This window comes from Macrosteles quadrilineatus, unplaced genomic scaffold (genome assembly GCF_028750875.1).
Source record: "Macrosteles quadrilineatus isolate MER2022 unplaced genomic scaffold, UCM_ALF_1.0 Scaffold_2__2_contigs__length_208266976, whole genome shotgun sequence".
NCBI classification, from domain to species: Eukaryota; Metazoa; Arthropoda; class Insecta; order Hemiptera; family Cicadellidae; genus Macrosteles; species Macrosteles quadrilineatus.
The window spans coordinates 53,993,887-54,019,076 of record NW_026542595.1 but is presented as its reverse complement, the minus strand read 5'-3'; the positions used below and the strand labels follow the sequence as shown (position 1 = coordinate 54,019,076).

Sequence of the window (25,190 nt, the reverse complement as noted above, 5' to 3'; positions counted from 1 at the left end):
ATATTGGAGAACTATCGAGAACTAACGAAGAACTAACGATTGGTATATAGATATAGGCATTTATAGTCAGAAAACGGTGCCCGCTGGAAATCGTACAGTTGTGAAGTTAGCGTACCCGCTTTGTATCAAATCAAATCAAATCAAAATAGCTTTATTCGTCATGTCATCTGTACATGCTTGGTACATTGAATAGTGTCAATGAGTAGCCTATATTACATTTAAAATATTTGTAACATGGGCCCTAAAATTAAATATGTAATAAAATAAAATTAATAGTACAGATTCTTAAAATATAGAAAAGAACTTAAGTTACAGAATGGTTTTAAACATCAGCACTAAATGGACTAAATTAAATTAAACTAACTAACCAGAACCCTCTATAAAAATTATCTAGTGAGTAAATAGCCCTTTCAGTCAAGAAACTTTTTAATGCACGTTTGAATGAATTTAAGTTGTTATTTTTAATATAACTTGGTATGTATTTCAAAAATTTGGATCCATTATAGGTTGTTTTCTTTTCAAAAAATTTTAATCGATGTTGATCAGTCTGGATTTCATTCCCACTTCTTGTATTGTAAGAGTGTGTTTGATTGTTTAAAGTAACTTTTTCAGGATTGGATTTTACGTAGATGATTGAATCATAAATGTACTGTCCATAAACTGTTAAAATTTTTAGGCCTTTAAAGTGTTCTACAACAAATTCATCTTTTTGCAGTTTTAACATCTTTCTGATAGCTTTTTTTTGGCTTCTTAAAATCATATCTAAAGAAGTTATGTTTGCAGAACCATAGATGCATAAACCAAATGATATGTGTGAATGGACGAATGAAAAATAAATTACCCTTAAAGTTTCAGTATTACAAAGGCCTGACATTTTTGAAAGAGCATGTATCCCTGAATTGATTTTGGAAAGTACTCCTTTTATGTGATCATCCCAACTCAGGGTTTCATCAATCTTCAATCCAAGAAAATTTGTAGTATTTTTTCTTTCTAAAATTTGACCCTCAAAGACCAACTGTGGGTAATGTTTGAATTTATTTTGAGGTGTTCTAAAATATACACGAAGAACTAAGAACTGTATGCCTCTTAACTTTTTATTTTTTGAGAACTAACGTAAATATTGGAGAACTATCGAGAACTAACGATTGGTATATAGATATAGGCATTTATAGTCAGAAAATGGTGCCCGCTGGAAATCGTATAGTTGTGAAGTTAGCGTACCCACTTTGTTTGCCTCTTATCTTTTTTATTTTTTGAGAACTAACGTAAATATTGGAGAACTATCGAGAACTAACGAAGAACTAACGATTGGTATATAGATATAGGCATTTATAGTCATAAAACTGTGCCCGCTGGAAATTCTATAATTGTGAAGTTGGCGTACCCACTTTGTTTGCCTCTATCTTTTTTATTTTTTGAGAACTAACGTAAATATTGGAGAACTATCGAGAACTAACGAAGAACTAACGATTGGTATATAGATATAGGCATTTATAGTCAGAAAATGGTGCCCGCTGGAAATCGTATAGTTGTGAAGTTAGCGTACCCACTTTGTTTGCCTCTTATCTTTTTTATTTTTTGAGAACTAACGTAAATATTGGAGAACTATCGAGAACTAACGAAGAACTAACGATTGGTATATAGATATAGGCATTTATAGTCAGAAAACTGTGCCCGCTGGAAATTCTATAATTGTGAAGTTGGCGTACCCACTTTGTTTGCCTCTATCTTTTTTATTTTTTGAGAACTAACGTAAATATTGGAGAACTATCGAGAACTAACGAAGAACTAACGATTGGTATATAGATATAGGCATTTATAGTCAGAAAATGGTGCCCGCTGGAAATCGTATAGTTGTGAAGTTAGCGTACCCACTTTGTTTGCCTCTTATCTTTTTTATTTTTTGAGAACTAACGTAAATATTGGAGAACTATCGAGAACTAACGAAGAACTAACGATTGGTGTAAGCATTTATAGTCAGAAAACGGTGCCCGCTTGAAATTGTATAGTTGTGAAGTTAGCGTACCCACTTTGTATGCCTCGTAACTTTTTTATTTTTTGAGAACTAACGTAAATATTGGAGAACTATCGAGAACTAACGAAGAACTAACGATTGGAATATAGATATAGGCATTTATAGTAAAAAAACTGTTCCCGCTGGAAATGTTCCAATTGTGAAGTTAGCGTACCCACTTTGTATGCCTCATAACTTTTTTATTTTTTGAGAACTAACGAAAAGATTTGGGAACTATCGAGGACTAACGAAGAACTAACGATTGGTATATAGATGTAAACATTTCTCCTCAGAAAACGGCGCGTGCTAGAACCCGGAAGTGTGAAGTTAGCGTACCCACTTATAATCGGCTATAACTTTTTTATTTTTTTAGAACTAACGAAAAAATTTGGGAACTATCGAGAACTAACGATGAACTAACGATTGGTATGATCAAAAGTGGATACGCTAATATGGGTACGCCAATTTCACGGACCTGCTGGTACTCACTTTAGAATCAGCCATAGTAAATATAACCATTGACTATACACAGAACTCTCCCATGATTTGTATGCTAGATTTTATTTCTTGAATTCAGCAGACTCCATGACTTTATTACATTAATTTTCCTGAGCCCCATGGACCCATGATGAATTTTGATTAAATATGAAATGAAATGAAATTGGTTGTGGGAACACTGACCATTGTCACAGACAAATACGATTTGCTAACCAATATTAAGAACCCTTAAGAAAAATCACTTTCCCGCCCCACTACACCACTTATTATAATTAGTCCATATCCATTAGGTCTTTTTGCAGTTAAATCTGAAAAAGAGCTACTTTAGTTAATTTATTATTAAATATCATCATCATACTTGCCACATGTGACCTGGTCTATAAGTGTTCCAGTGTTCGATAGTAGTAACATCTTGAGAGCTCTTAGATTAGTTAAAAAAAAATAGTTTCCTCGTTAATCCCACGTAATAGTAATAAACGTCCAAATAATTGTGCATCCAGACATTCACAGCTGTTTGTTCCCTTGTTTACAATCTGACTTTTAACCATTCAACTGAAGGAACAGCTGTTAAATTACAATCCACATTTATTTAAACTTAACCGTTATAAGGAAAGTTGATCAGCAAAACTGGTTCTTTGAAAATGCATGCTAGAAATAAATTAAACACAAGGAGGCAAAGCCCTAAAGGAATTTACCTATTTAATTGCCATTCACAGGTGTGCTAGATTATAAGCTTTAAAATGACATTCAATCATAAAAATTGGTTAAATAGGACAGCCGGAAAATGGATGTAACAGGAAAAACCTTCATTAATTGTATTATGTATTAGAATAAACAATTTAAAAGGCAGAGGGATAATTATTGAGTCTGTAAGGTAATGTTCGCTTTTATATTAAAAAAGTTACAAACATAACAAGGACGAGGTTGGTTAGTGTGTCGGTGCTCGGGCTTTGAGCAGTTTAGAGATCCGCTCATCGTTGCGCAGGATGTTTCCCTTCACTACACTCATTTCCTCCTGCTGCTCCTCCACCAGCTGCTGCATGTCCTCCAACCTACGAGTGAGCGGCTCAATACACTCCTCTGTCATTCTGAGGAACACCAACACAATCAGTGGCAGCACTGGCTGCTTAGTACTCACTCAGACATAAAAACAAGCATTAAATAATTATGTATGGCTTACTAATATATTATTGCTATGCACACTGTACATGTGCCTAGCAGGACTATTTTTTCCAAGTAATACCTAACGGTACGTCCAGAGTGCACGCCGATTCAGATACAGATTCACATTTTCGGCGCTTGGTTAATCTGAGTCAGATATTTTGTTGGTGGCTACAGTGGAAGCAGGAAATACGCCGCCGGTGCTGACTCGGTTAGCAAAGAAACAAGTCAGTCATTGTTATGGAATTGTCGGATGAGGAATTAATGTGTAAAATTATAGCGTCTGAAACTGTTGTGAAGTTACAACCAGTGAAAAATGGTGTTCATGATTATATTATTTATCTCTTTTCTTATAGCTAGAAATGATATAGCTTCTTTCTATATTGCGTTGAGTGGGAACCACTGAAACCTGTTATTAAAATTGGACATCGCATTGTAAGGAACTGGTGTAACCTACATACCAAAAACAAAAAAAATCCTGAAGTAACCCTAAAAGTAAGAATGAAAAAAAAAATTACTATAAAAACATAATTTTATTAACTAAATAGTATGCGTACGTGCAAAATCTGAAACCAGATTGAAGGATTCATTTCAGTAAGCAGGTGCCTGCGCGTGGGCTCGGTAACCGGCAGCCACTTCGGCCACTTCCATTTGAATGCAAGTGCCATTCCTGCCGCCGAAGATCTGAATCTGAATTGACCTGCACTCTGGACGTACCGTTGATACGGAGATCTGGTTTCATCTTTCCAGGTTCACAACTGGATCAGTTGCACTCACACTATCAACTGTACTTTGCATCTGTTTAGGTTTAATATATTGGCTACTAGCTGTAACCCGCGGGCTTTGCCCCGTTTAACTTCTTAATTTTCAAGATTATCTCGTTCGCATGGCTCAATCACGTCCTGGTTGAAGTTTGTTCGCTACGCTCACTCACCTTTAGGTTGGAGCTCGTTCGCTGCGCTCACTTGCCTTCAGGTTAGCTTGTTCGCTACGCTAACTCGCCTCCAGGTTGAAGTTCGTTCGCTACGCTCACTCACCTTATGGTTGCAAATTAGCTGTTGTCATAAATGTAAAAGAAATAATAGTGCTGCACCCTGTTGGTAATCCTTGTAACTTAAATGCTATTGAACATCATAGAACAGAACCAACTCGTTTAATTGAAACAGCTGTTAAGATTCAATAATTCCATTTCTCATAAGGTTAACATGGGAAACTCCAGAGCCACTGGGGCGGAGCCCGAAAGGATTTTTGAAATAAGAATATGCCTATATGTTAATCGGGAATGTGAGCTATCATCATGCCAAATTTCAGCCCAATCCGACCAGTATTTTTCGCGTTCACTTGTCACAAACATACATCCAAACATACATCCAAACTTTCTCATTTATAATATTAGTAGGATTCCTGAGCATCTGTAATAATATTGTCTTGTTAACAAAAAAGCCATTGCCGACGCTTGGAAAAATTCTCACAAAACTGTCTCAGTCTCTTCCATTGCAGTGATAGACGTGGTGGCCTTCCATCAATCCGCTATCACCAAACTAGTGGTGTAAGTCATAAACTTTCCAGTGTGGCAACGCTCGGTCACTACCGATTGACAACTGATAAAAAATCAGCCGAGCTTAATTCGACCAGAATGCCTCGCCCGGCCCTATTCAGTGTGGCGTCCAAAGGCTTTTAGATTTTTGGCCTTAAATAGAGTGTGTAACCTAACACTGAATAATGCTTGTTTTACATTTAAGCTACAGGGTATGTTAATTAGGTTTCAAGACCGATTGTATCGAAGCGCTTTCAGACCGGTCACATAGCCCTGTTTGAGGGGGGTCTCGGGTAAGAGACCAAGCCCTCCCGGGTTGCCAGCGAAACGAGTATTAGCATCAGGCAAACTTAGAATGTGAGTCATTCCATGTCAAATCACCCAAAAAATTGAGGTTATGAAACCCACCTTCCTAGAATTTGATCACTTTCTGAAAAAATGTCATTCCTATGTCCTAAGTACAAAATAGAAAAAATTTGAAGATAAAAGCTGATACTTTTTTGTATTAATCTTTTTGTGATCCACCATTTTGTCCTTTTTAAAAAGGAAATTTTTTCTCGGAATTGACAACCGAATGTAGTCTGGGCGACTAAACAATTCAATTATTCATGAACAATTTAAGATAACACTTACAATTTATTCAGGCAAGTTGAACATAAAAAAATCTGTATATAGGTCACTCTTAGAATATAATATAAAATTAATAAACATTTTTATTTTTTTATTTAATTTTTTTGAATTTGACACAACATGGATTGTGAAAAACGGCTATAACTTTTTTCTCCAACCAGCTAGAACAATTATGTTTTTGCAGAATTTTCCTTAAAGCTATGACAAATCAATAATAATAATAATAAATATTAATTAAAGATAAAGATTTAGTAAAATATATCTTGTATTTAAAAAAAAAATACTACAAGAGTTTGCAGTTTTGAAAGCTTAATTTACCTAAGTCCTGTTGTTCTTTGACAATATTAAATTACGTTTTTGCAGATTACTTGATATTTCCTTAAACAAATTTAAAGCTAAAAGCTTCTGAGCGGTTTAACTTTAAATGATTGTAACAAAATAGGCGAATGTTAGTTTATTATTGGCTGATTTACAATTTGAGCAAATTTCATGGCAAGAGATTACACACATACACAGTTATTTTGATTTGGCAGAATTTCCAAGTCTTTCCTGACTAGTACCAAGGCCCCACTAGAAAAAACAGGCCATGCTGCAGCACGGGCAGTGGTGCTACGTCACAGTGGTGGATAGTTGTACTACTAAACTCTTACCATTAAAATCTTACAAAAAGCCAGCTCAGTTTTGGCCAGTATTGTTTATTTACCTAAACATATGGGAATAGTGATGGCAATGAATTTATCAATGAAATTTATCCACTAGTGTGACGTCAAGGATCCTGCAGCATGGCTTGTTTTTCTAGTGAGGACTTGCTAGTATACCATTTTTTTCAGGTTTGTTTCAGCCAGCTCTAAATCCTTGGTTGTAAAGTAATAAGCTCTACCTGTAGAACTTGTTTGTGGAGCACCAACTGAACATAAAATGTTATAAAAAGGGATAAAACAGGAATCTTCTCATTGTGGCCAGTAAAATGATTTACTAGGACCATGTGGATGCATGAACACTAGTTCAGCGACTTCATCTTCATCTGAAGTATTCCTCACAAGAGCAAAAAACCAATAGTAATCATACACTGCAGCAACATATGAGTATGGTGTGGGCTTTGAAGATGGCTGCCACAAATTGCCCTCTGTAAATGAAGAAATAAAATATTTGGATCTATGGCCGCTGTTAGCCTTCTAATTTCTAAAGGAATCACTAGAAATCGGTTTATAGTGGTGAAAAATGCTTCCTGGCACAGTTCTTGTTAGTGAAAATCCCTCTAACAGTTTGATCCGCAATTCATCATTTTTAGCCTTTGATAAATAGTGAAAGTTTATTTTCTCAATGCTTGATTTACAAAAGTCAAACACAGCAGCTGCAGTAGTCATTTGTTCATGATCAGGTCATTAAGGGCTTGGTTTTCGAAGTGTGCGTTTTATGGTACATCCAAGACCATCGCAGGTTGACTTACCATGGCTTGTGGCATAAGGCCGGCCACACACAGAACTAGGCAAGGCGGGGCGCGACAGGGCATTTTGCCTCGGGGCGTCTTGTGCGACGGGAATTGCACGGGCGCTTATGGAGCTCCACACACAGGGCCGGGCCGAAAAGACGCCCCCGGGCGCCCTCAGGGCAAAATGCGAAGGTCTCCAAAATTATGCCCCGAGGCAAGTCGCTGCCGGGCAGAACATTCTGCGCATGCGCGGTCATGTGATTTATTCCCTTACAGGCTAATTTTGATAAGGATTATTTTACAACTAATATAATTTACATATAAGACTAAAAATGTATACGACCAAAGATTACACCCTTTGATAAGACTATACAAGTCGTAGTGAAGTAGTGATATTACTACAGTGGTTGAATACCTAATAGTTTATCTTGGCATTGATAACTGAGGAAAGAGAGGGCCAACGTTCATATATTAAGGGTTTCAATAACCACTCCTCTGGAGGTATGACTTTGAATTTTGTTTTCTATTCTGCTCCCAAGTATAAAATAAAATTGAAAAGTTGGCTAAATCGGCTCAAGGCTCAGAAATAAAAAATCCTATATTAATTTTCAGGTTTATGGGGGCTAAACTTTTTACTTGACGTGCCCTGCCTCATTCTGTGTGTGACAGCAACAAGACAGGGCGTCTCATCGTGCCCTGTCGCGCCCCGACCTGCCTGGTTCTGTGTGTGGCCGGCCTAAAAGGAGTGCTCAGCATAAATCCCAAAATCGTTTTCATGCACACATTTATTTTTAAAGTTTTTTCCTGTTTTTATTTTTCCCGGCACATCCATCCATAAAATAATGCACCTTTGTGACTGATGGATAACTGTCTTTCAGCCATTTCATCATTTCTCGTTGGACGGCATTAAAAAAAAGAGACATCATGATCCAAGTCATCACTAATGAAACAGTGATTTGAAACCTCGCCACTGAAAAGGGTGATTTTTTTTATTAAATTAGGAAAGTCGTGCAACTATTTTTTTTCTAGTAGGGTATAATTTAACAAAAAATATAAAAATTTTGGTTTACTTCTAAATATAAATTATAGGTGACCGCGTTTGAATAAGAAGGTGTCCTATGATCTTGTATCTATCGTAAAGAGTGAAACCCGTTGGTTATAATATATAATAACATTCAGACATGTATTATATCATACTTTTTTGGATGTAATAGGGTCCAATGTACAAAGAAATGAAAAAAAATATTTTTTTTTAATTTTCATGATTTTTACCTATTTTCAGTGGCAAATCCCCTTAAGTTCCCCCTCCCTGCCAAATAAACACATACCGTAAGGGATTAAGTGTACGTACAACCACCTCTTGACCAGTGACAGCTCTGAATTTCATTTTGAATTACAAAAGAATAGTTTTCACTTAGTCCATAAATGTAGTGTATAATGTAGTAATGCATCGTTAGGAGAAAGGGTTTCTTTTTTTTTAAGATGTTTTAAAGACTTAGCTTGGGATATTGCGATGAAAGAGTGGGGAATTAGATTCTGAAGCTTATCAACAAGCAATTTCATTAATTCTTATTTGCTTGTTGTTTGCCTGACTAATTCTTGTCAGTCGGTGCTCATCCACTAAGTAAACTCAATTTATTGCATCATTTGATGAGCATTCATCACAATGTCTAAGCAAGCAGTCTGAATTTTCAGGATCACAAAACATTAACTTTTTTAAGTCGTATTTCTTTAATCTTGATAGCATCAAGAAGTAGTTTAACATTTTGACGAATACTACAAACACAAACCGAATGAGTGCCCGAAGCACCAGCAGAAATACACCACTTTGGTCGCAATGTACAAAATTTGGAAAATCCTATTTTGTCCAAATGGGTTGTCCCATTTGTAGCAGGAGAATAGTTCATATATTATTGAGATTACATAATAGTAACATTCTTTGCATGTAAACATTTTGACTTATACTATATTTATCTTTTGCTCCTGGTAACATTCTACTATCTAACTGATAAAATTCTTTGACACGACTACAACCAATCCAATCCAGTTAGCTATTTGCTAACTTAATACCATTGAGGATTATTAGTCCCAGAGCAGGCTTTTCAATGATTCTCTTGTTTTCTGGTAGCTTTCCAAGGCCAAATCCATGTTGGGGACCAACTCCTCTATTTTGGGGACCATCTCCACCACCAAAAACATCATCACAGGACCGGTTCTAAAAATTTTTTAAAGTTAAGCAAACACCCGAATCAGCGCCACGTAAAATTCCCCCCCCCCCCCACCTGCCATGAACAGAACTTAACCCTATTTGTGAAATTTTTTCCCAAAAATTTTGGGAAGAACTTTTTTATAAGTTTAAGTTCGAAGAATACTTGCAATAAAAGACTTTTTTCAACTACTGTTTATTAATCACACAAATTTTACATTTTTACACTTTTACTCATCATATAGGCTACACTTTAACAAAACCCAAAGTTAATAATTTATCTATATTCTATATAACCTAAATAAAATTAGAGTTTTGTCTGTACATTGCTCAGAATCATATATTTTTAGGTTATTTTTACCTTTTACAGTATACATTAAATAAGCAGAAACGAGTCTTATCTCTATTTCTGTTTGTCTGTCTGTATGTCTGTCTGTCTTTCTGTATGTCTGTAACACTCAAGATGGCATTTTACGCTATCTTCTCCAGGAAAACGAGAGTACCTATCAAGATCCAAGTAATTTTAATGTATTCACTGGATTGGTGAGAGTGTCTTTAGCCATTAAAATATAACCTCACTACTTTGTAAATAAAATTACGGACGTTCAAAAATGCAGTTTTGTGAGATTTTTGTCAAGTTTTCGTCCAATTTTTATCACATAATCATTCTATGAAATAACGAACAGCTGTTGGGATCAAGACTATTTTTTCTAGCTGTCACTGATATGTTTAGAAATGTTGTTTACAAATACCATTTTCGATCACGTTTAGAAAGCAAATCCCAACCTAGTGAGATTAAAAACGTTTTTCTTACGTAACGGATTTAATTAATCGTTGTTTTGTTTTGTTAAAAAAAATTATGTCTCGTTGGCGCCACTTTTTCGATATGCGACCGCCTAGTTCGCGTATGGGTTAAACCGGCCCTGCATCTAGAACACATTTGCTAGCCTCTTTATCATCTCACATGATGTCACCTCTTTCCAGTTTTCCTTGGGTTAGTTCAACTAATACAAAATGTAATAATTTAGAATCATGCCTCCAACAACATTGAAATTTTTTTTTTTGCATGATTCATAATTTTTCTCTTGTCCATGTATACATAAAGCATCAGTAAAATCAAATGCTGGAGGAAATTCCCCCCTTCCTCCATTATATTGGAATTTTACTTTTATTTCTGATCAAAACTTTGCCACTTCTAATTAAGTAGCAAATTTGGCTTGGCTTACTTGGATAACTTGAATTAAGGAGAAACTGCTTTTGGTTGGTTGGCTTTTCTCTAAAGGCCATAATTGAAATAGGGCCTTTCCTAAAATAAGTCTATTGACCAACACAAAATTTTCCTTACGGTTGTTTAAGATGGCCAACTCTGTCCATTCTTGGAAAAAGATGAGGAATGATATATTGTTCCATAGCTCTGAAAGAGTTAACCTTCATCAAGCAGTTGCTCGTATGTTACAAGCCAGGATACAGGCCTCTCTAAACTAAAACTTATATTCATTAATTGGTACATAGACCATAAGTAAGTTTACCTCTGTTCTGCCTGCAGCTGTTGGGCCAGTTGTTGGTTTGTTGTCACCCATGTCTCCAACTCTGTCTGCATTGAGTCCACATCCTCTTGCAGGAAGTCTATCAGCTTGCCCAGAGGGTTGACAGCTCGTGTCAAGGCTTGGATGGCCGAGCGAAGTTTGTCCACCTCACGAGCCACAGCCTCTTGGCGAGCACTGCTCCAGCTCTGGCAAAGCAAAAACAGTTATAGCAAGATCAATTAGTCTTGAGACCTATACTAAACTATGATGAATGCAGGACCGGGTAGAACCTCACCACAGTTACAAAATATTGCCACTGATCACATTTGATTATTGTATTTAGTACATTGCAGGTGCATAGTTGATACTGATTGTGAATGCACAGATCTAGTGTCCATGTAATGATGGTGGCATTGGGAAAACAGCAGCAGGTTGGCTTGCAATAGAAGTATCTCTAACTGGTGGATGGAACAAATGGAAAGGAGTTTCTAGTTTCTTACATTTGAAAATACATTAATGCTTTCGGTGCTAGAATATTTTTTTTGTAATTGTCCAAAAAATGCTAGAGTTATTTACTTATTTTGTCCGAAAAGTGCTAGGCTTGCACGGGGGCCAAGTCTAGTGTGCAAGAAAAAAATTGATAAAAATTAAATTTTTCATCTCAAAAGTACTAAGGAATGATATATCAGACATATAAATTCTTGGGACAGGAGTATTCGATACCCCAAACGAAGAGCCTAGGGCCCACAACACAAGAGGAGCCTGGTGAATGATTCAACAATGTTGTAACCATGTAAAGCTCAACATAAGTTTATAGCTAACATAAGTTTCCGGTACAGTACTAATCTTTACTTCTATCTTCTATAATATTATGACATCCCATCTATATGGACCAACTGTAGCAAATTTTTTGTAAAAAAGAACGTAGTTGTGTGAGCCAGTCACAGAATGTACTAGTGTCTAAAATTATATTTTAAACCTTATTTTTTGTTTCTGACCAGGTTGATGGGTCATAACAGTTGCTATAGCTCACCATAAGCCATTCCCTTAGTTTGACTTGGTAAACAAGTTTGCCAATTAGATAGAATTTAGTATTTTAGATCAGCGCAATCTGTCGGTGGCTCACATCAACTACGACAGTTTTGATCAAAAATCTGCCTACAAATTTAACATGGGAATGGAACGTCTAATATAAAAATCTAATTATGTCTGTATGTGTTACTCAATATCGTAAAAACTACAAGACAGACTGGGCTTAAATTTTACAAAATTATAGCTACCAAACCAAGAATGGTAATAGGACTATTCACACATCGATAATGATTATGGGCTTTGCCCCTTTGGCTTTAAAAGTTCTGAGGTGAGGATTTTAAAAGTAAATATTGATTGTCTCCATGGCTGCAATGAGAACACTCAAAATGTTTACCGGTAGATTTTGCTTTGACATTTCAATTTAAACAAGAACTGCCAAATTGTTTATTTCACAATTTCAGTCAGCTGATCCAAAGAAATAAAAATATATTATAACTATGTGGAAGGTTTATCTATATAAATAAAATTAGAGTTTTGTCTGTACTTTGCTCAGAATTATATACTTTTAGGTTATTTTTACGTTTTATACATTAAAGAAGCAGAAACGAGTCTTATCTCTATTTCTGTCTGTCTGTCTGTCTGTCTGTTTGTTTGTCTGCCTGTCTTTCCCTTTGTCTGTAACACTCAAGATGGCATTTTACGCAATCTTCTCCGTGAAAACCAGAGTACCTATCAAGATCCAAGTCATTTTAATGTATTCACTGGATTGGCGAGAGTGTCTTTAGTGATTTAAATAGGTATAACCTCACTACTTTGTAAATAAAATTACGGACGTTCAAAAATGCAGTTTTGTGCGATTTTTGTCAAATTTTCGTTCAATTTTTATCACATAATCGTCTATGTAATAACGAACAGCTGTTGGGATCAAGACTATTTTTTCTAGCTGTCAATGATATGTTTACAAATGTTGTTTACAAATACCGCAACCATTTCGAATCACGTTTTGAAAGCAAATCCCAACCAAGTGAGATTAAAAACGTTTTTCTTACATAACGGATTTAATTAATCGCAAGTGCAATAATATAGTCTAATAGTGTAACCGTAAATGAAATTAAATAACTAGACATCGTTTAGATCGGAACCAGAAATTCTTTGAGTATAAAATGTTTCTTGAGTTTTGACAACCAGAAAGAAGACCTTGAATCAGTGTTGTATAGGGCTGGACACTGAAATGATCGTCGCCAATAGCTTACAAAAAAGGTTTCCACTCATTGACGGCGCTTCAATGGCGGTTGTGTAAAGTGTAAAGTAAAAAATCACAACTGCAGTGGGTGATTGTAACAGAGGTTTAACAAAGGAAGTGCTAAACTCGCTTTTCCAATGTGTCACTTTCTGTTTCTACTCACCGTGTGATGCAATCGCTGGACCATACAGCCAAAAGGCCCATAGCTCATATCTTGGGTACGTAAGCCTACATATTTATTCATAACAACCTTTTTGACGACGATCCTTGATACCGGTACTTTTCCATAGAATACATGGCCTACCTACTTAAGAAATATAATTACAAATGACCAAAACCCCAACATTGTGTGATTTTCGTCACATTTCCTTCTAATGTTAATAGATATACTAATCATTGTTTAGAGAATGCGTAATCTATTAAATAACAAAAAGTTGTTTGGGTAAGGTTGTTTTTTTTTTTCAAACTGACACCGATAAGTTTACGCTATAACTTTTTACGAGAAAATCCAAAAGCAAGAGATCAATAACCTCGGGACTAGATATTAATGTATTTAATTGGTTGGTCGGATGTACTATAGTTCTTAGGTGTAGGTTCTTACGTAGGTACTGGTTCTTTTCCTTAGAACCGTTGGTAGCTGCTAGAATCATTTTTACGTAGGTACCAACACATCACTGTAGTTTACAAATTAGTTATCGTTGGTGTGTTGCACCTTATTTATTAGAGCCGTCCGTATTCAATTTAAGTGATGTCTGAAAGGCCTTTTCACACCGGCGTACTGGACGTACTGTACGTTTGGTACGTTTTTTTTTCAACAAATCGCTGTCCATGTTATCATATGGGCTCGTTCACACCGCGCGTACAGAACGTACTGTACGTACAGTACGTACGCGATGGTCTTGTAAAAATCGCTCGGAGAGCGATTTTTCTAAATCGTACGAGGCGTACGCGAGCTCGCGCATGCGCAGTGGTCACACCAAAACCACGTGCTCAGCCAGTGTTACTTGTCTGACTGCAAACGAACAAGTGTACGTTTTGGAAGTTTATGTGCGGTGTGAAAGGACCGCGTACTGTACGAACTGGCCGTACCAAACGTACAGTACGTCCAGTACGCCGGTGTGAAAAGGCCTTAACTCTGTATAAGTTTTGCTTTTTCTGTCTGGATTCCAAATCTTAGCTTACCCGGTATGCTAAGAAAATGATAACCTATTTGAGTAAAACATTTGTTGGGCAAACCATCATGAATTGTTTACGCCTTTATATTGTTTATGTATCAATAGTTCGTGGCCTTTTTTGGATTGTTGTGTGTATGTCTGTTGGTAACGCATTAATGTCCTTATTTCTCAGTGTTTCACGGAATGGACAAGAGCACCTTTGATACTGAAAATGTCAACCGGAATAAAGTGTTAAATGGTGAGGTTGAGGTAGTACTTTAAATACGTTTAGGTTAACCGATGTGGAAAGTAACTTTCAATTATAGGCCTACTTTAGGGCTACGCTTCATGGATCTATAAAACATTTTTTAGTTTAATCATTGGACATATGGACCATAACGATCCGGGTGACATTTAATTGCGAAGCATTTATTTTGGCTTGAACTGTCAGATACTGTATTTGCAAAGGTTTATATATAATAGTTTTGCCAGCATATCTGCAAATATGCAAACTAACTGCTGTTCTTAATCTTAATATATGAAGGTTTCAACTGACTACTATAAGATCCCCGTGCGTAGAACGGGCACACAGCTAGTTTAACCTAAAACTTGATCATAGATTATTTATTCTAATGTTTCTATAAAGGCCATAAAGTTTGACAAATTTTGTTGTTTCTAAAAGCGTTGGCAGATGTGTAACTAGTTTATACAACAAATGTAAAGATCAATATGTTTCTATTTCATGTCCTCTTCCCGGTACAACAGCTAGTACAGTAGAACTCCGATTATCCTAATCAATTCGGACCAGACCCCATTCGGATAATAAAAAATTCTGATAATCGGAGTTTTACCGGAATTCCGGGAATTTTAAAGGAAAATCCCCATTTTCTGTACTAAATGAACATTTAATTAATAATAAATGAAGTCACAACATTTTTACAGTTTACAATGCATGTACGAGTGTTCTATACATGTTATTAAGATAATAGTGGTCCATCAAAGTCCAAAAATACACACTTGCTAAATTTACAGTACAGTACTATCTTACTTGTTGAACATTTACACCAACGTGAGCTGCTTGGCTGTTTTCAGATGTTTTTTTTGCAGCCAGATCGCGCATCCGTTTAACCGTTAGTAGTTGTAGGTGATCACACTCAGGTTGCCGCACCATCCATCTTAAAGCAGTTTCAAGACAATTAAATGCTTCTGAAGCTGACGGTCCATTATCACTTTCAACTTCCATGTTGACTTCTTCTTCCTCCTCAACAATGTCTTCGGAAACACTTTCAATGATCTCTTCATCACTTAGGATTTGATACCCAAGTTCTGACGAATCACTCATGACCCACTCTCCAACCTCTTCAGTACTCACTTCTGAACATCCCGGAATTCGTATAAGAATGTTTCCTAGTTCTTCAAGTGACATATCATCTTCATCCATCTCATTTTCTCACCACAGAAAAAGAGTGCCTCGCCATGTTGTACGCTCTTAGGAAGTATAGACCCATCGAAGGCTATCATATAGTAGTGATTACTGACCATCAGGCCCTCAAATGGCTACACTCAATGAAAACTCCCTCAGGTAGAATAGCTCGTTGGGTGCTAGAATTCCAACAGTACGATTTCCAAGTCGAATATCGTAAAGGAAGCATGAATAAAGTAGCGGATGCTTTGTCCAGGAACCTACCCGAACCCACTAGAAAAAGTGAAAATGAGGTACAAACTGCCACTGAAGTGTTAGACATATCAAACAACTGCAGAAAGGATTGGTATGACAACATGATGCAGAAAGTTTCCAGGTGGCCAGACAAATATTCCCGCTTTAAAATTGTAGGTGGTAGACTCTTTAAACATATTTGGAATAATGTAGGACCGGGAGAAAAACCCTCTACTTCCCCGTGGAAACTGTGTGTCACAAAGGAAAACCGAGCTGACGTCTTAAAGCAAAACCATGATGATCCTACAGCCGGACATTTAGGCATAGCAAAAACATTTGATAGAATCGGCCGCAATTATTATTGGCCAGGTATGTTCAGAGAAATTGCATGGTACGTTAGGAATTGCTCCTCGTGTCAAGAGTTTAAGTACCCTAAAAAAAAGATTTTAGGGGAAATGCAGTTTAGGAATTCACAACATCCCTGGTACTGTGTGAGTACAGATTTAGTGGGTCCCTTTCCTAGATCAACAAAAGGTAATAAATATCTTCTCATGTTTCAAGATACAATCACTAAGTGGGTGGAATGTGCGGCCATCAGGGCAGCAACTGCAAAATCCATAGCGCAGGTATTAAAAGAAAGGGTAATATTAAGGTTTGGTACTCCGCAAATTCTTTTGTCTGACAATGGCTCTCAGTACACCAGTAAGCTCTTGGAGCAAGTATGTACAGAATATGGTATTAGACATAATTTTACCGCTCCGTATACTCCCCAAGCAAATCCAGTAGAGAGAACAAATAAGGTAATAGAAACTATGGTAGCACAGTATTTATAGGGGACCCAAAAGAAATGGGACGTACTATTGCCCGAATTTATGTTCGCGTACAATACCTCCACCCATACCTTCGGCCGAGAATTAAGAACCCCCCAATTGCTGAATTTTCCTCCAGACTATGGTGACGAATCTAGACCCGAGGAGAAAGAAAATGAACTGAGAGATGTTTATTGGTTTGTAAAAAAACATATTGAGAAGTCTCACAGAAATCAGAGGCATTATTATAATTTACAAAGACAACCTTACAGCCCTAAAGTAGGGGATTCGGTTTATTGTAGGGAACGACATTTATCTGATGCAAGCAAAGAACATAAATGCAAAATTACAACCAAAATACTCAGGTCCTCATTCCATAAGTAAAGTGTAGTCACCAGTGGTAGTCGAAATAATAAAGGATGGAAGGCCGGCAAAAGTTCATGTAAAAGACCTTAAAATAAACCAGTAAAGGAATTCTAGTAAAAGTAATAAAGAGGTGTCAAAAAGGAACTGTTAGTAAACAAATGTAAGTGCAAGATTGGGGTTTTCCAGGTTGAGGGTATGGGAATTTCCAAGGGACAAATTATAATTACCTTGATGGAATGAGTCAGCGTGTCAACCCCAACATAAAGGGGTGAGTCAGTATGAGTCATCGGTGAGATACCTAGACAACCAACAGGTAGGGAGTCATTCTACTGACAGACGGGGCATAGGAAGGTCAGGTAAAATGTCGGTGCTCCCTGAGAATGAGTTAACAGACTTAGAAGAAGGAAGACGGACGAGCGATAGGGTCATAAGTACCTACTTAAGCCTACTACAAAAAAGAGGAAATAAAAAGGCATGGCCTTCTATACTTCCCCTCAACACGCATTTCATGGAGAAGCTGCTAAAAAGTTCCCCAGCAGAAACATTACGTTGGGTGAAGAATGAAGATGTTTTTTCTTTCGACATGGTACTCATCCCCTATTTTATTCACGAAATACGACATTGGGTTCTATGTATAATAGATTTCCGAACCAAAGAAATCCTGGTGTACGACAGCCTACATGGCAATCATACGGGAGCTGCAAATAAGCTGTTGGACTTCCTGCGTTATGTAGCAGTCAACAAACACAAGAAAGTGTTAACTACTAGAAAATGGAAGATTAAAGAGAATCTGGGGCCACGCCAATTCAACAATCTGGACTGCGGGGTATTTCTCTGTTTTACAGCGGAAGCATACGCCGCCGACCGAACCTTAGGGTTTACTCAAAGAGACATACAGTGGTTGAGACGGATCATGGAAGAAGAACTAAAAACTGGTGAAATTGTTTCCCACCAGAAGCCACCACCACAAATACCCGGTGTTAGTCTCCCACCAGTAAAGAAAGGCCGGAGGAACATTGAGAGGCGCACCTCCCCTATGTTCACTGAACTGACTGGATAGATGAGAGATACAGAAGAAAGGATCACAAGAAGAGAGGACGAGCGGAAGACGGCAAAAAGAAACCCCCAAAAGCGTTACAGATCGTCATCATCCTCGAGTGCAAGTTCCGCCAGCTCATCGACATCGGACAGTTCGTCTGATACCACAGTTTCGTCTACATCTACAAAATTAGAGACTGGACCCACTCCCATCGAGAAGCAACCAGGGCACCCTCTAGAGGTAGCATCGGGGGAGGGCGAAGGCAGTTGTAAAAATAAAGATTTACAAAAAGAACTAGACGCATTAGTCGATGAGGTATTTGAAGACAAAGGAGCTAGCAATGCCGAAATGGATGACTGGAAAGTTTTGGACATTTTGGAAGGCACTGACACAGTGGAAGACGAATACCCACCAACCCCTGGAAGAACCATAGATACGACCCTTCCCCCTTCGGACTCAACGCATTGGGTAAACTACGTAGAAGTAGACGAACATTCAGTGGCGAAAACCCAGAGGAAGAAAACCATTCAACTACTGAACGAGTCGTAACCCTTTCGGGAAACACCCCGACTAACAGAAGCCCTATAACAGTAAGGATACCTCTGAACAAAATTAAGTCAACATCAATAAACAGGAAGAGAACCAGATTGCAACGGAAGAAACAAAGAAAATTCAGAGACAGGACTGCTGGAGTAAAATATTGGAAGTCTGAAGATGTTACTAAGTAAAGCTAGGAATATTAAGGAAAATAGATTTTCTTGGTAGAAAACTAAAAAAAAGACACAAGTGTAGAATTGTTATTAAAGAGCAAGTAGAAAAAGGAAGTCTTGTTTTGTTGTGTTTGTTAAACAAAAGAAATCGTTTTGTTAATAAGAGAAAATTTCTGTTTTGTTTTTGAATAAGATTTTATTTTTGTTTTTACTGATATTGAAAATAAAAGGTGTTATATGAATATGTTAAGTGCCATTTTACCTGTTAGCCACTAAGGCCCAATAAATGAGAAAGGTGTTTTTCATGGAAAAAAATAAAATCGAAAGTTTGGTAGGAAAATATACGTTTGGAAATAAATTAAGTATATTCATAAAAGAGGAAAAAAAAACGCTCAGTTAAGAGCAGTTTTCTTTTGAGTTGTAATTTTTTTTTTGTCGTTATTAAAGGAAAGGGGGAGTGTAATAAAGTGATATAGATACACATAGAATTGTGCCGTTTTCCCTCAGCACTTTTCTCTCAGCACTTTTCCCTCAGTACTTTTCCCCAGTACTTTTCACTCAGGTAAATCCTCTCAGGACAATGTGCTGGGGAAGGAGCTCAGTGCCAGGGCCCGGTACTGAGTACTTTCCCCCTCCCTTTGGGGGTAAAATTCGTGCATATAAGGGAGGGCACTTAGGCAGGAGAGTCAGTTGGGTACGACCCCACCGGATGGGCGTGTTGAGCCCCCAGTAACCCTTCCCTGGGTGCTGGATGGGCGTGTTGAGCCCCCACTACTTTTTCCTTTCCCTCCAGTACAGGACGGGCGTGTTGAGCCCCCAGTACTTTTTCCTTTCTCCGGTACAGGACGGGCGTGCTGAGCCCCCAGTACTTTTCCCTCTCTCCGGTACGGGATGGGCGTGTTGAGCCCCCAGTACTATTCCCTTTCCCCTAGTGCATGGGCGTGTTGAGCCCCCAGCACTCCTTCTTTACCTCTCCCTCCGATACAGGACGGGCGTGTTGAGCCCCCAGTACTTTTCCCTCTCTCCGGTACGGGATGGGCGTGTTGACCCCCAGTACTTTAGTGCACGGGCGTGTTGAGCCCGCACTGGTTGGACGGGCGTGTTGAGCCCCCAGCCATCCTTTGAATCTTCCCCTTCCACTCCGTGCAATAGTGGATGGTATATATAGGAGATTCTGTTTTAGGCTGGGCAGTTGCAGCCAGACAGCCGACGAGAACGGTCAGCAGGAGACAGCGCGGCTTTGCTACAAGTCTATACCACTATTAGAAGGTTGGGCAGCTGGAGCCAGACAGCCGACGAGAGGTGTCAGCAGGAGACAGCGCCGCACACTTCAACGAATCGACATCACTGTTAGAAGGCTGGGCAGTTGGAGCCAGACAGCCGACGAGAGGTGACAGCAACGATAGGTTGCTCTCTGGGAAGTACGCCGTTGGGAAGGCATTCCAGAGGATCACAAGGGACAGTACGACGTTGAACACTGGACGCTAAATTGATAGTTGTCTTTGTAATACAAGGCCTATTATGTTTAGAAGAAATTTTTGTAAATATTGTAAATAGTGCACAATAAATCAGATCAGTTTGTAGCAGTCACTGAGTTGTCACTAACCCAGGATAAAAACCCTCTAGGAAAAAGCTAGAAATACTTTGTAGGAGTGTGAAAGGGACTTTTATCCTTCAAAAGGGAAAAATTCCTTACAACGTACTAGTAGCTTCACGGGAGGAAGAACCATTGTAGGCCATATAGTAGCTTCACGGAGGGACGAACAGTAGCGCTCAAGGACGTCTGCCGTCTTCAATATCAAATATTTGATATTTTGCGAAACTTATTTACTGTAGCTTTACGTTTTTTAAATTGTTGAAATAAGCGATTCGGTTAATAGGAGTTCGGATAATTGGAGTTCTACTGTACAGTGATTGCATAATGAGGATTTAGTAGAGCACTGTGTATGAAGGATTATTGTGGACATTCCCATCACTAATTAGTAGCCCTTTAAATAACATAAACTCAAAATCTCTAACAGGAAGATTTAAAAAGATTATTGTAAAGTATTCTGCGTGATGACAGAAAGTTAGTAGGTAATTAAAAAAGTACCATATTTCTCTATTTGGGTCTTAAAATAAGGCACAGCTCGTAAATTTACTGTTTGAATAGTAAGGAAAAGGTGTTCAATATATACAAATAACAGTCAAAAAAGTTCCCGGAATGATTTTTTATAAATTTATTGAGTAAATACAATCTAATTTTCCTTCAAAATACTCTCCTTCTGCAACCACACACTTGCCCTAACGTTGATACAAGTCTTCAAAACACTTTTGGAACTCAATTTGTTGATGTTCTTTCAACAGGGTGGCCACTCAAAACAGATGCTTAAATTCCCGGTGTTTTCCCAGGTATTTTTTAAGGAATTCCAGGGCGTATTAAAGACCTATTTTCTACCTACACATATACACATTTTAACAAGAGCTGAAAAAAAACTATGAAACTCATTCGCACAATGCAGCACAGGACTGACGCGCAAGACAGGGTGGTTATGTTGTACAGTTTCTGATCGTTTCGCCCGGGTCGTGCCGGCTGAAAAAATCCTTAAATTAAATATAGAAACGATCAATTATAGGATTAAAAGTCTGATAATCAACTAATAAGGGAGATGGAGTGTATGTTTTCAAATGGAATTAAATAAATGAAATAATCTTATATATTAAAAAAATTTGGTTTTTCTTTTCCGAGTTCGTTTGGCTCTTCTACCCGACCGATTTTCATGATTGAGGTCTCAAATTGAAGGTATGCACGCTCAGATTTGCCATCAAGCATCGGCATATATTTATCTATAATCCTACTCGGCTTATACGTAAAAGAAATTTGCTCCCCATGTTATTCTTATGGGAGTTAAATTTGGTTTATCTTTGCCGAGTTTGATTGGCTCTTCTACCCGACCGATTTTCATGATTGAGGTCTCAAATTGAAGGTATGCACGCACAGATTTGCCATCAAGCATCGGAATATAGTTATCTATAATCCTACTCGGCTTATACGTAAAAGAAATTTGCTCCCCATGTTATTCTTATGGGAGTTAAATTTGGTTTATCTTTGCCGAGTTCGATTGGCTCTTCTACCCGACCAATTTTCATGATTGAGGTCTCAAATTGAAGTTATGCACGCACAGATTTTCCATCAAGCATCGGCAAATATTTATCTATAACCCCACTTGGTTTATACGTACAAAAATTTCCTCTCCATGTATTTCTTATAGAAGTTAAATTTTGTTTCTCTTTTCCGAGTTCGTTAGGCTCTTCTAACCGACCGATTTTCAAGATTGAGGTCTCAAATTGAGGGTATGTACGCACAGATGTCCCATCAAGCATTGGAATATATGTAGCTACAGTCCAAACCCGGATTATACGTAAAATAAATTTGCTCTATTGGTAGTTAAATTTAGTTTTTCATTTCTCAGTTCGTTTGGCTCTTCTACTCGACCAATTTTCATGGTTGAATTTTCAAATTGAAGTTTTGCATGTCCAGTTCATGGTTGAATTTTCAAATTGAAGTTATGCATGTCCAGATTTCACAACAAGCATCGGTTTAAGATACAATATACAAAATACAAAAAAAATAAAAAATACAAGGTTAAACCCGTCGAAATCAACAGGTACTGTTGAGGTAATTCTATTTTGGAACCATTTGGTTTGTTTGTGATTCAGCACTATGCCAATCTTAATAATCATAATTAATTACACAAATGATGCCGGAATTTTACCGAAGGTTCTTATATGAAAATAAATAGGATAACGTAATTAGAATTGAGTATAGATATCAACTTTCGTTTTTTCGTTTCGTTTAGTTTTTTGTTTTGTTTTTGTCTAAATAATCTACTTTTATTTGGGCTATCGGTGTAATATCGGGCTATAATTTTATTCGGGCGGAGGGTATGTTGAGTTGAGCTGACTCTGAACTTTAGTTTCAAAACATTTTCCAATATCTTATCTTAGACAAAATTTGTGATTCCTTCAAAAAATATTTACATCTGTCTTTCGAACATATGATTGAATATTTATTTAATTCCGATAAGGTGTTTACATTTTAAATGCATTTTCGTTTTGTTTACTAACACGTTTTCGATTTTATCTGTGGCATTTATGATGAAACTGCGAATTACGTAAATGAGTCGATTATTATTGTTTGTTTTATTATTTTTTTCCAGTTATTGCTTTTTGTGTGTTTACTCAAATTTATTTGTATCTACGATGAGTAATTTAGATGATGGGCACTACAGCGTCCTTGAACATAAAAGTGACAGTTCTTCTTGCGTAACACCAATGCACAGTCTTGGGTGTACTGATAAAAATGTTATACCTTCCCAATACCATAATAAAGGGGATCAGATTGTGGTCACAGTTCCTGCAAAGAAGCGTAGGCGCAATTCGACTTTAACAGGGAGGCGTGAGAGAGGTGTCAATTTCACATGAAAGACTTTAGTTGAAAAACCATTCTTGAAGACGTCTTCAAGCAGTGCCTTTTCAGACAAAATTACAAATGAGTCTAATGTACCTTCCCAATCCCATAGTAAAGCTGATCAGATTGAGGTCACAGTTCATGCAAAGAAGCGTAGGCGCAATTCGACTATAACAGGAAGGCAAGGGAGAGGTGTCAATTTTACAAGAAAGACTTTAGTTGAAAAACCATTCTTAAAGATGTCTTCAAGCTGTACCTTTTCAGACAAGATTCCAAATGAGTCTAATGTACCTTCCCAATCCCATAGTAAAGCTGATCAGATTGAGGTCACAGTTCATGCAAAGAAGCGAAGGCGCAATTCGACTTTAACAGGAAGGCGTGAGAGAGGTGTCAATTTTACAAGAAAGACTTTAGTTGAAAAACCATTCTTAAAGCCGACTTCAAGCTGTGCCTTTTTAGACAAGATTCCAAATGAGTCTAATGTAGTACCGATGTCACACAACGCTACTTCATCAAAGATAGGGCAAATTACCGTGAGTAATAATTCTTTGAAGACTAATTTTCCTACTTTTGATATGATTCCTATTGTTGGTGACGGAAACTGTTTATTTCGTGCTATATCTTACTGTTTGCATGGTAGTGAAAATAGACACTCTGAAATAAGATCAGTTATTGTTGATGATGTAATAAGAAAGTGGAATTTATATAGATATTTCATAGTTGGGGACACTTCTTATGGACATTATATTAAGAACGTTAGTGATTACGAAACTGTGATGTCCGCCAATGGACAAAAAGCAGGGCATGTTGAACTTAATAGTGCTGGTGAATTATTTCACGAGTGTAAATTTAAGGTGCACATTGAACATACTAAATCAATAATTGAATTTGGTTCTGGTAGTATAATTCACAACCTACTCTTCACAGGTAATTTAGATGATGGACACTATAGCGTCCTTAAACATAAAAGTGACAGTTCTTCATGCGTAACACCAATGCACAGTCTTGGGTGTACTGACAAAAATGTTATACCTTCCCAATCCCATTATAAAGGGGATCAGATTGAGGTCACAGTTCCTGCAAAGAAGCGTAGGCCTACGAGCAATTCAACTTTAACGGGGAGGCGTGAGAGGGATGACGATGTTACTAGAAAGACTGTCATTGAAAAACCATTCTTAAAGCCGTCTTCACGATGTGCCGTTTCTGAAGAGATCCCAAATGTACGTGCTTTCTCTGTAGGGAGCCTTCAGGAAGTGTGTAGACATTGCTCTGCATTGTATTTTAAAGCGGAAAAAAATACATCGGGGATCTTTTCCTTGTGTTGCTATGATGGGAAAATTAAGTTACCACCCAATAAAATTCCTGAGGAGATAAAAAAACTATATACTGGAAATGATGAAAAATTCAAAAACTTCCGAGAAAATTTAAGGCAGTAAAATAACGCATTGTCGTTTGTTTCTTTTGGTGCTAATGTAGACCTACCTCCGAGTTATGGTCCTTATACCTTCAGAATCCATGGCATGGTCCACCACTTAATTTTGCCTTTATATCCCAAGGATTCACAAAGTGCTTCTTATGGCCAGTTATATATTCTTGACTTCGCCAAATCTAATGAAATTAGGATTTCTCACAATGCTAACCTAAATTTAGAAAAAAATACACTAAATGATTTAAGTAATTTGTTAGACAAATGTAACCCCTATGTTCGATCTTACAAAACCATGCA

The 25,190-nt window shown here is 37.4% G+C and overlaps 1 protein-coding gene across 4 annotated transcripts in view; it reads right to left on the bottom strand.

The window, feature by feature from the left end:
• Positions 1 to 3,380: 3,380 nt before the first annotated feature.
• The window catches only part of LOC128985787 (TRAF3-interacting protein 1-like), a 68,302-nt gene continuing 46,492 nt past the window's right edge, over positions 3,381 to 25,190 (bottom strand). For all 4 annotated transcript variants that reach the window (XM_054405660.1, XM_054405661.1, XM_054405663.1 and 1 more), the window contains exons 11-12: positions 11,008 to 11,210; positions 3,381 to 3,600 (exon numbers count right to left, since the gene is read on the bottom strand). In XM_054405660.1, coding sequence (XP_054261635.1) covers positions 3,441 to 3,600; positions 11,008 to 11,210 — 363 coding nt within the window. In that variant the 3' untranslated portion in view covers positions 3,381 to 3,440. The remainder of the gene's footprint in view (positions 3,601 to 11,007; positions 11,211 to 25,190) is intronic.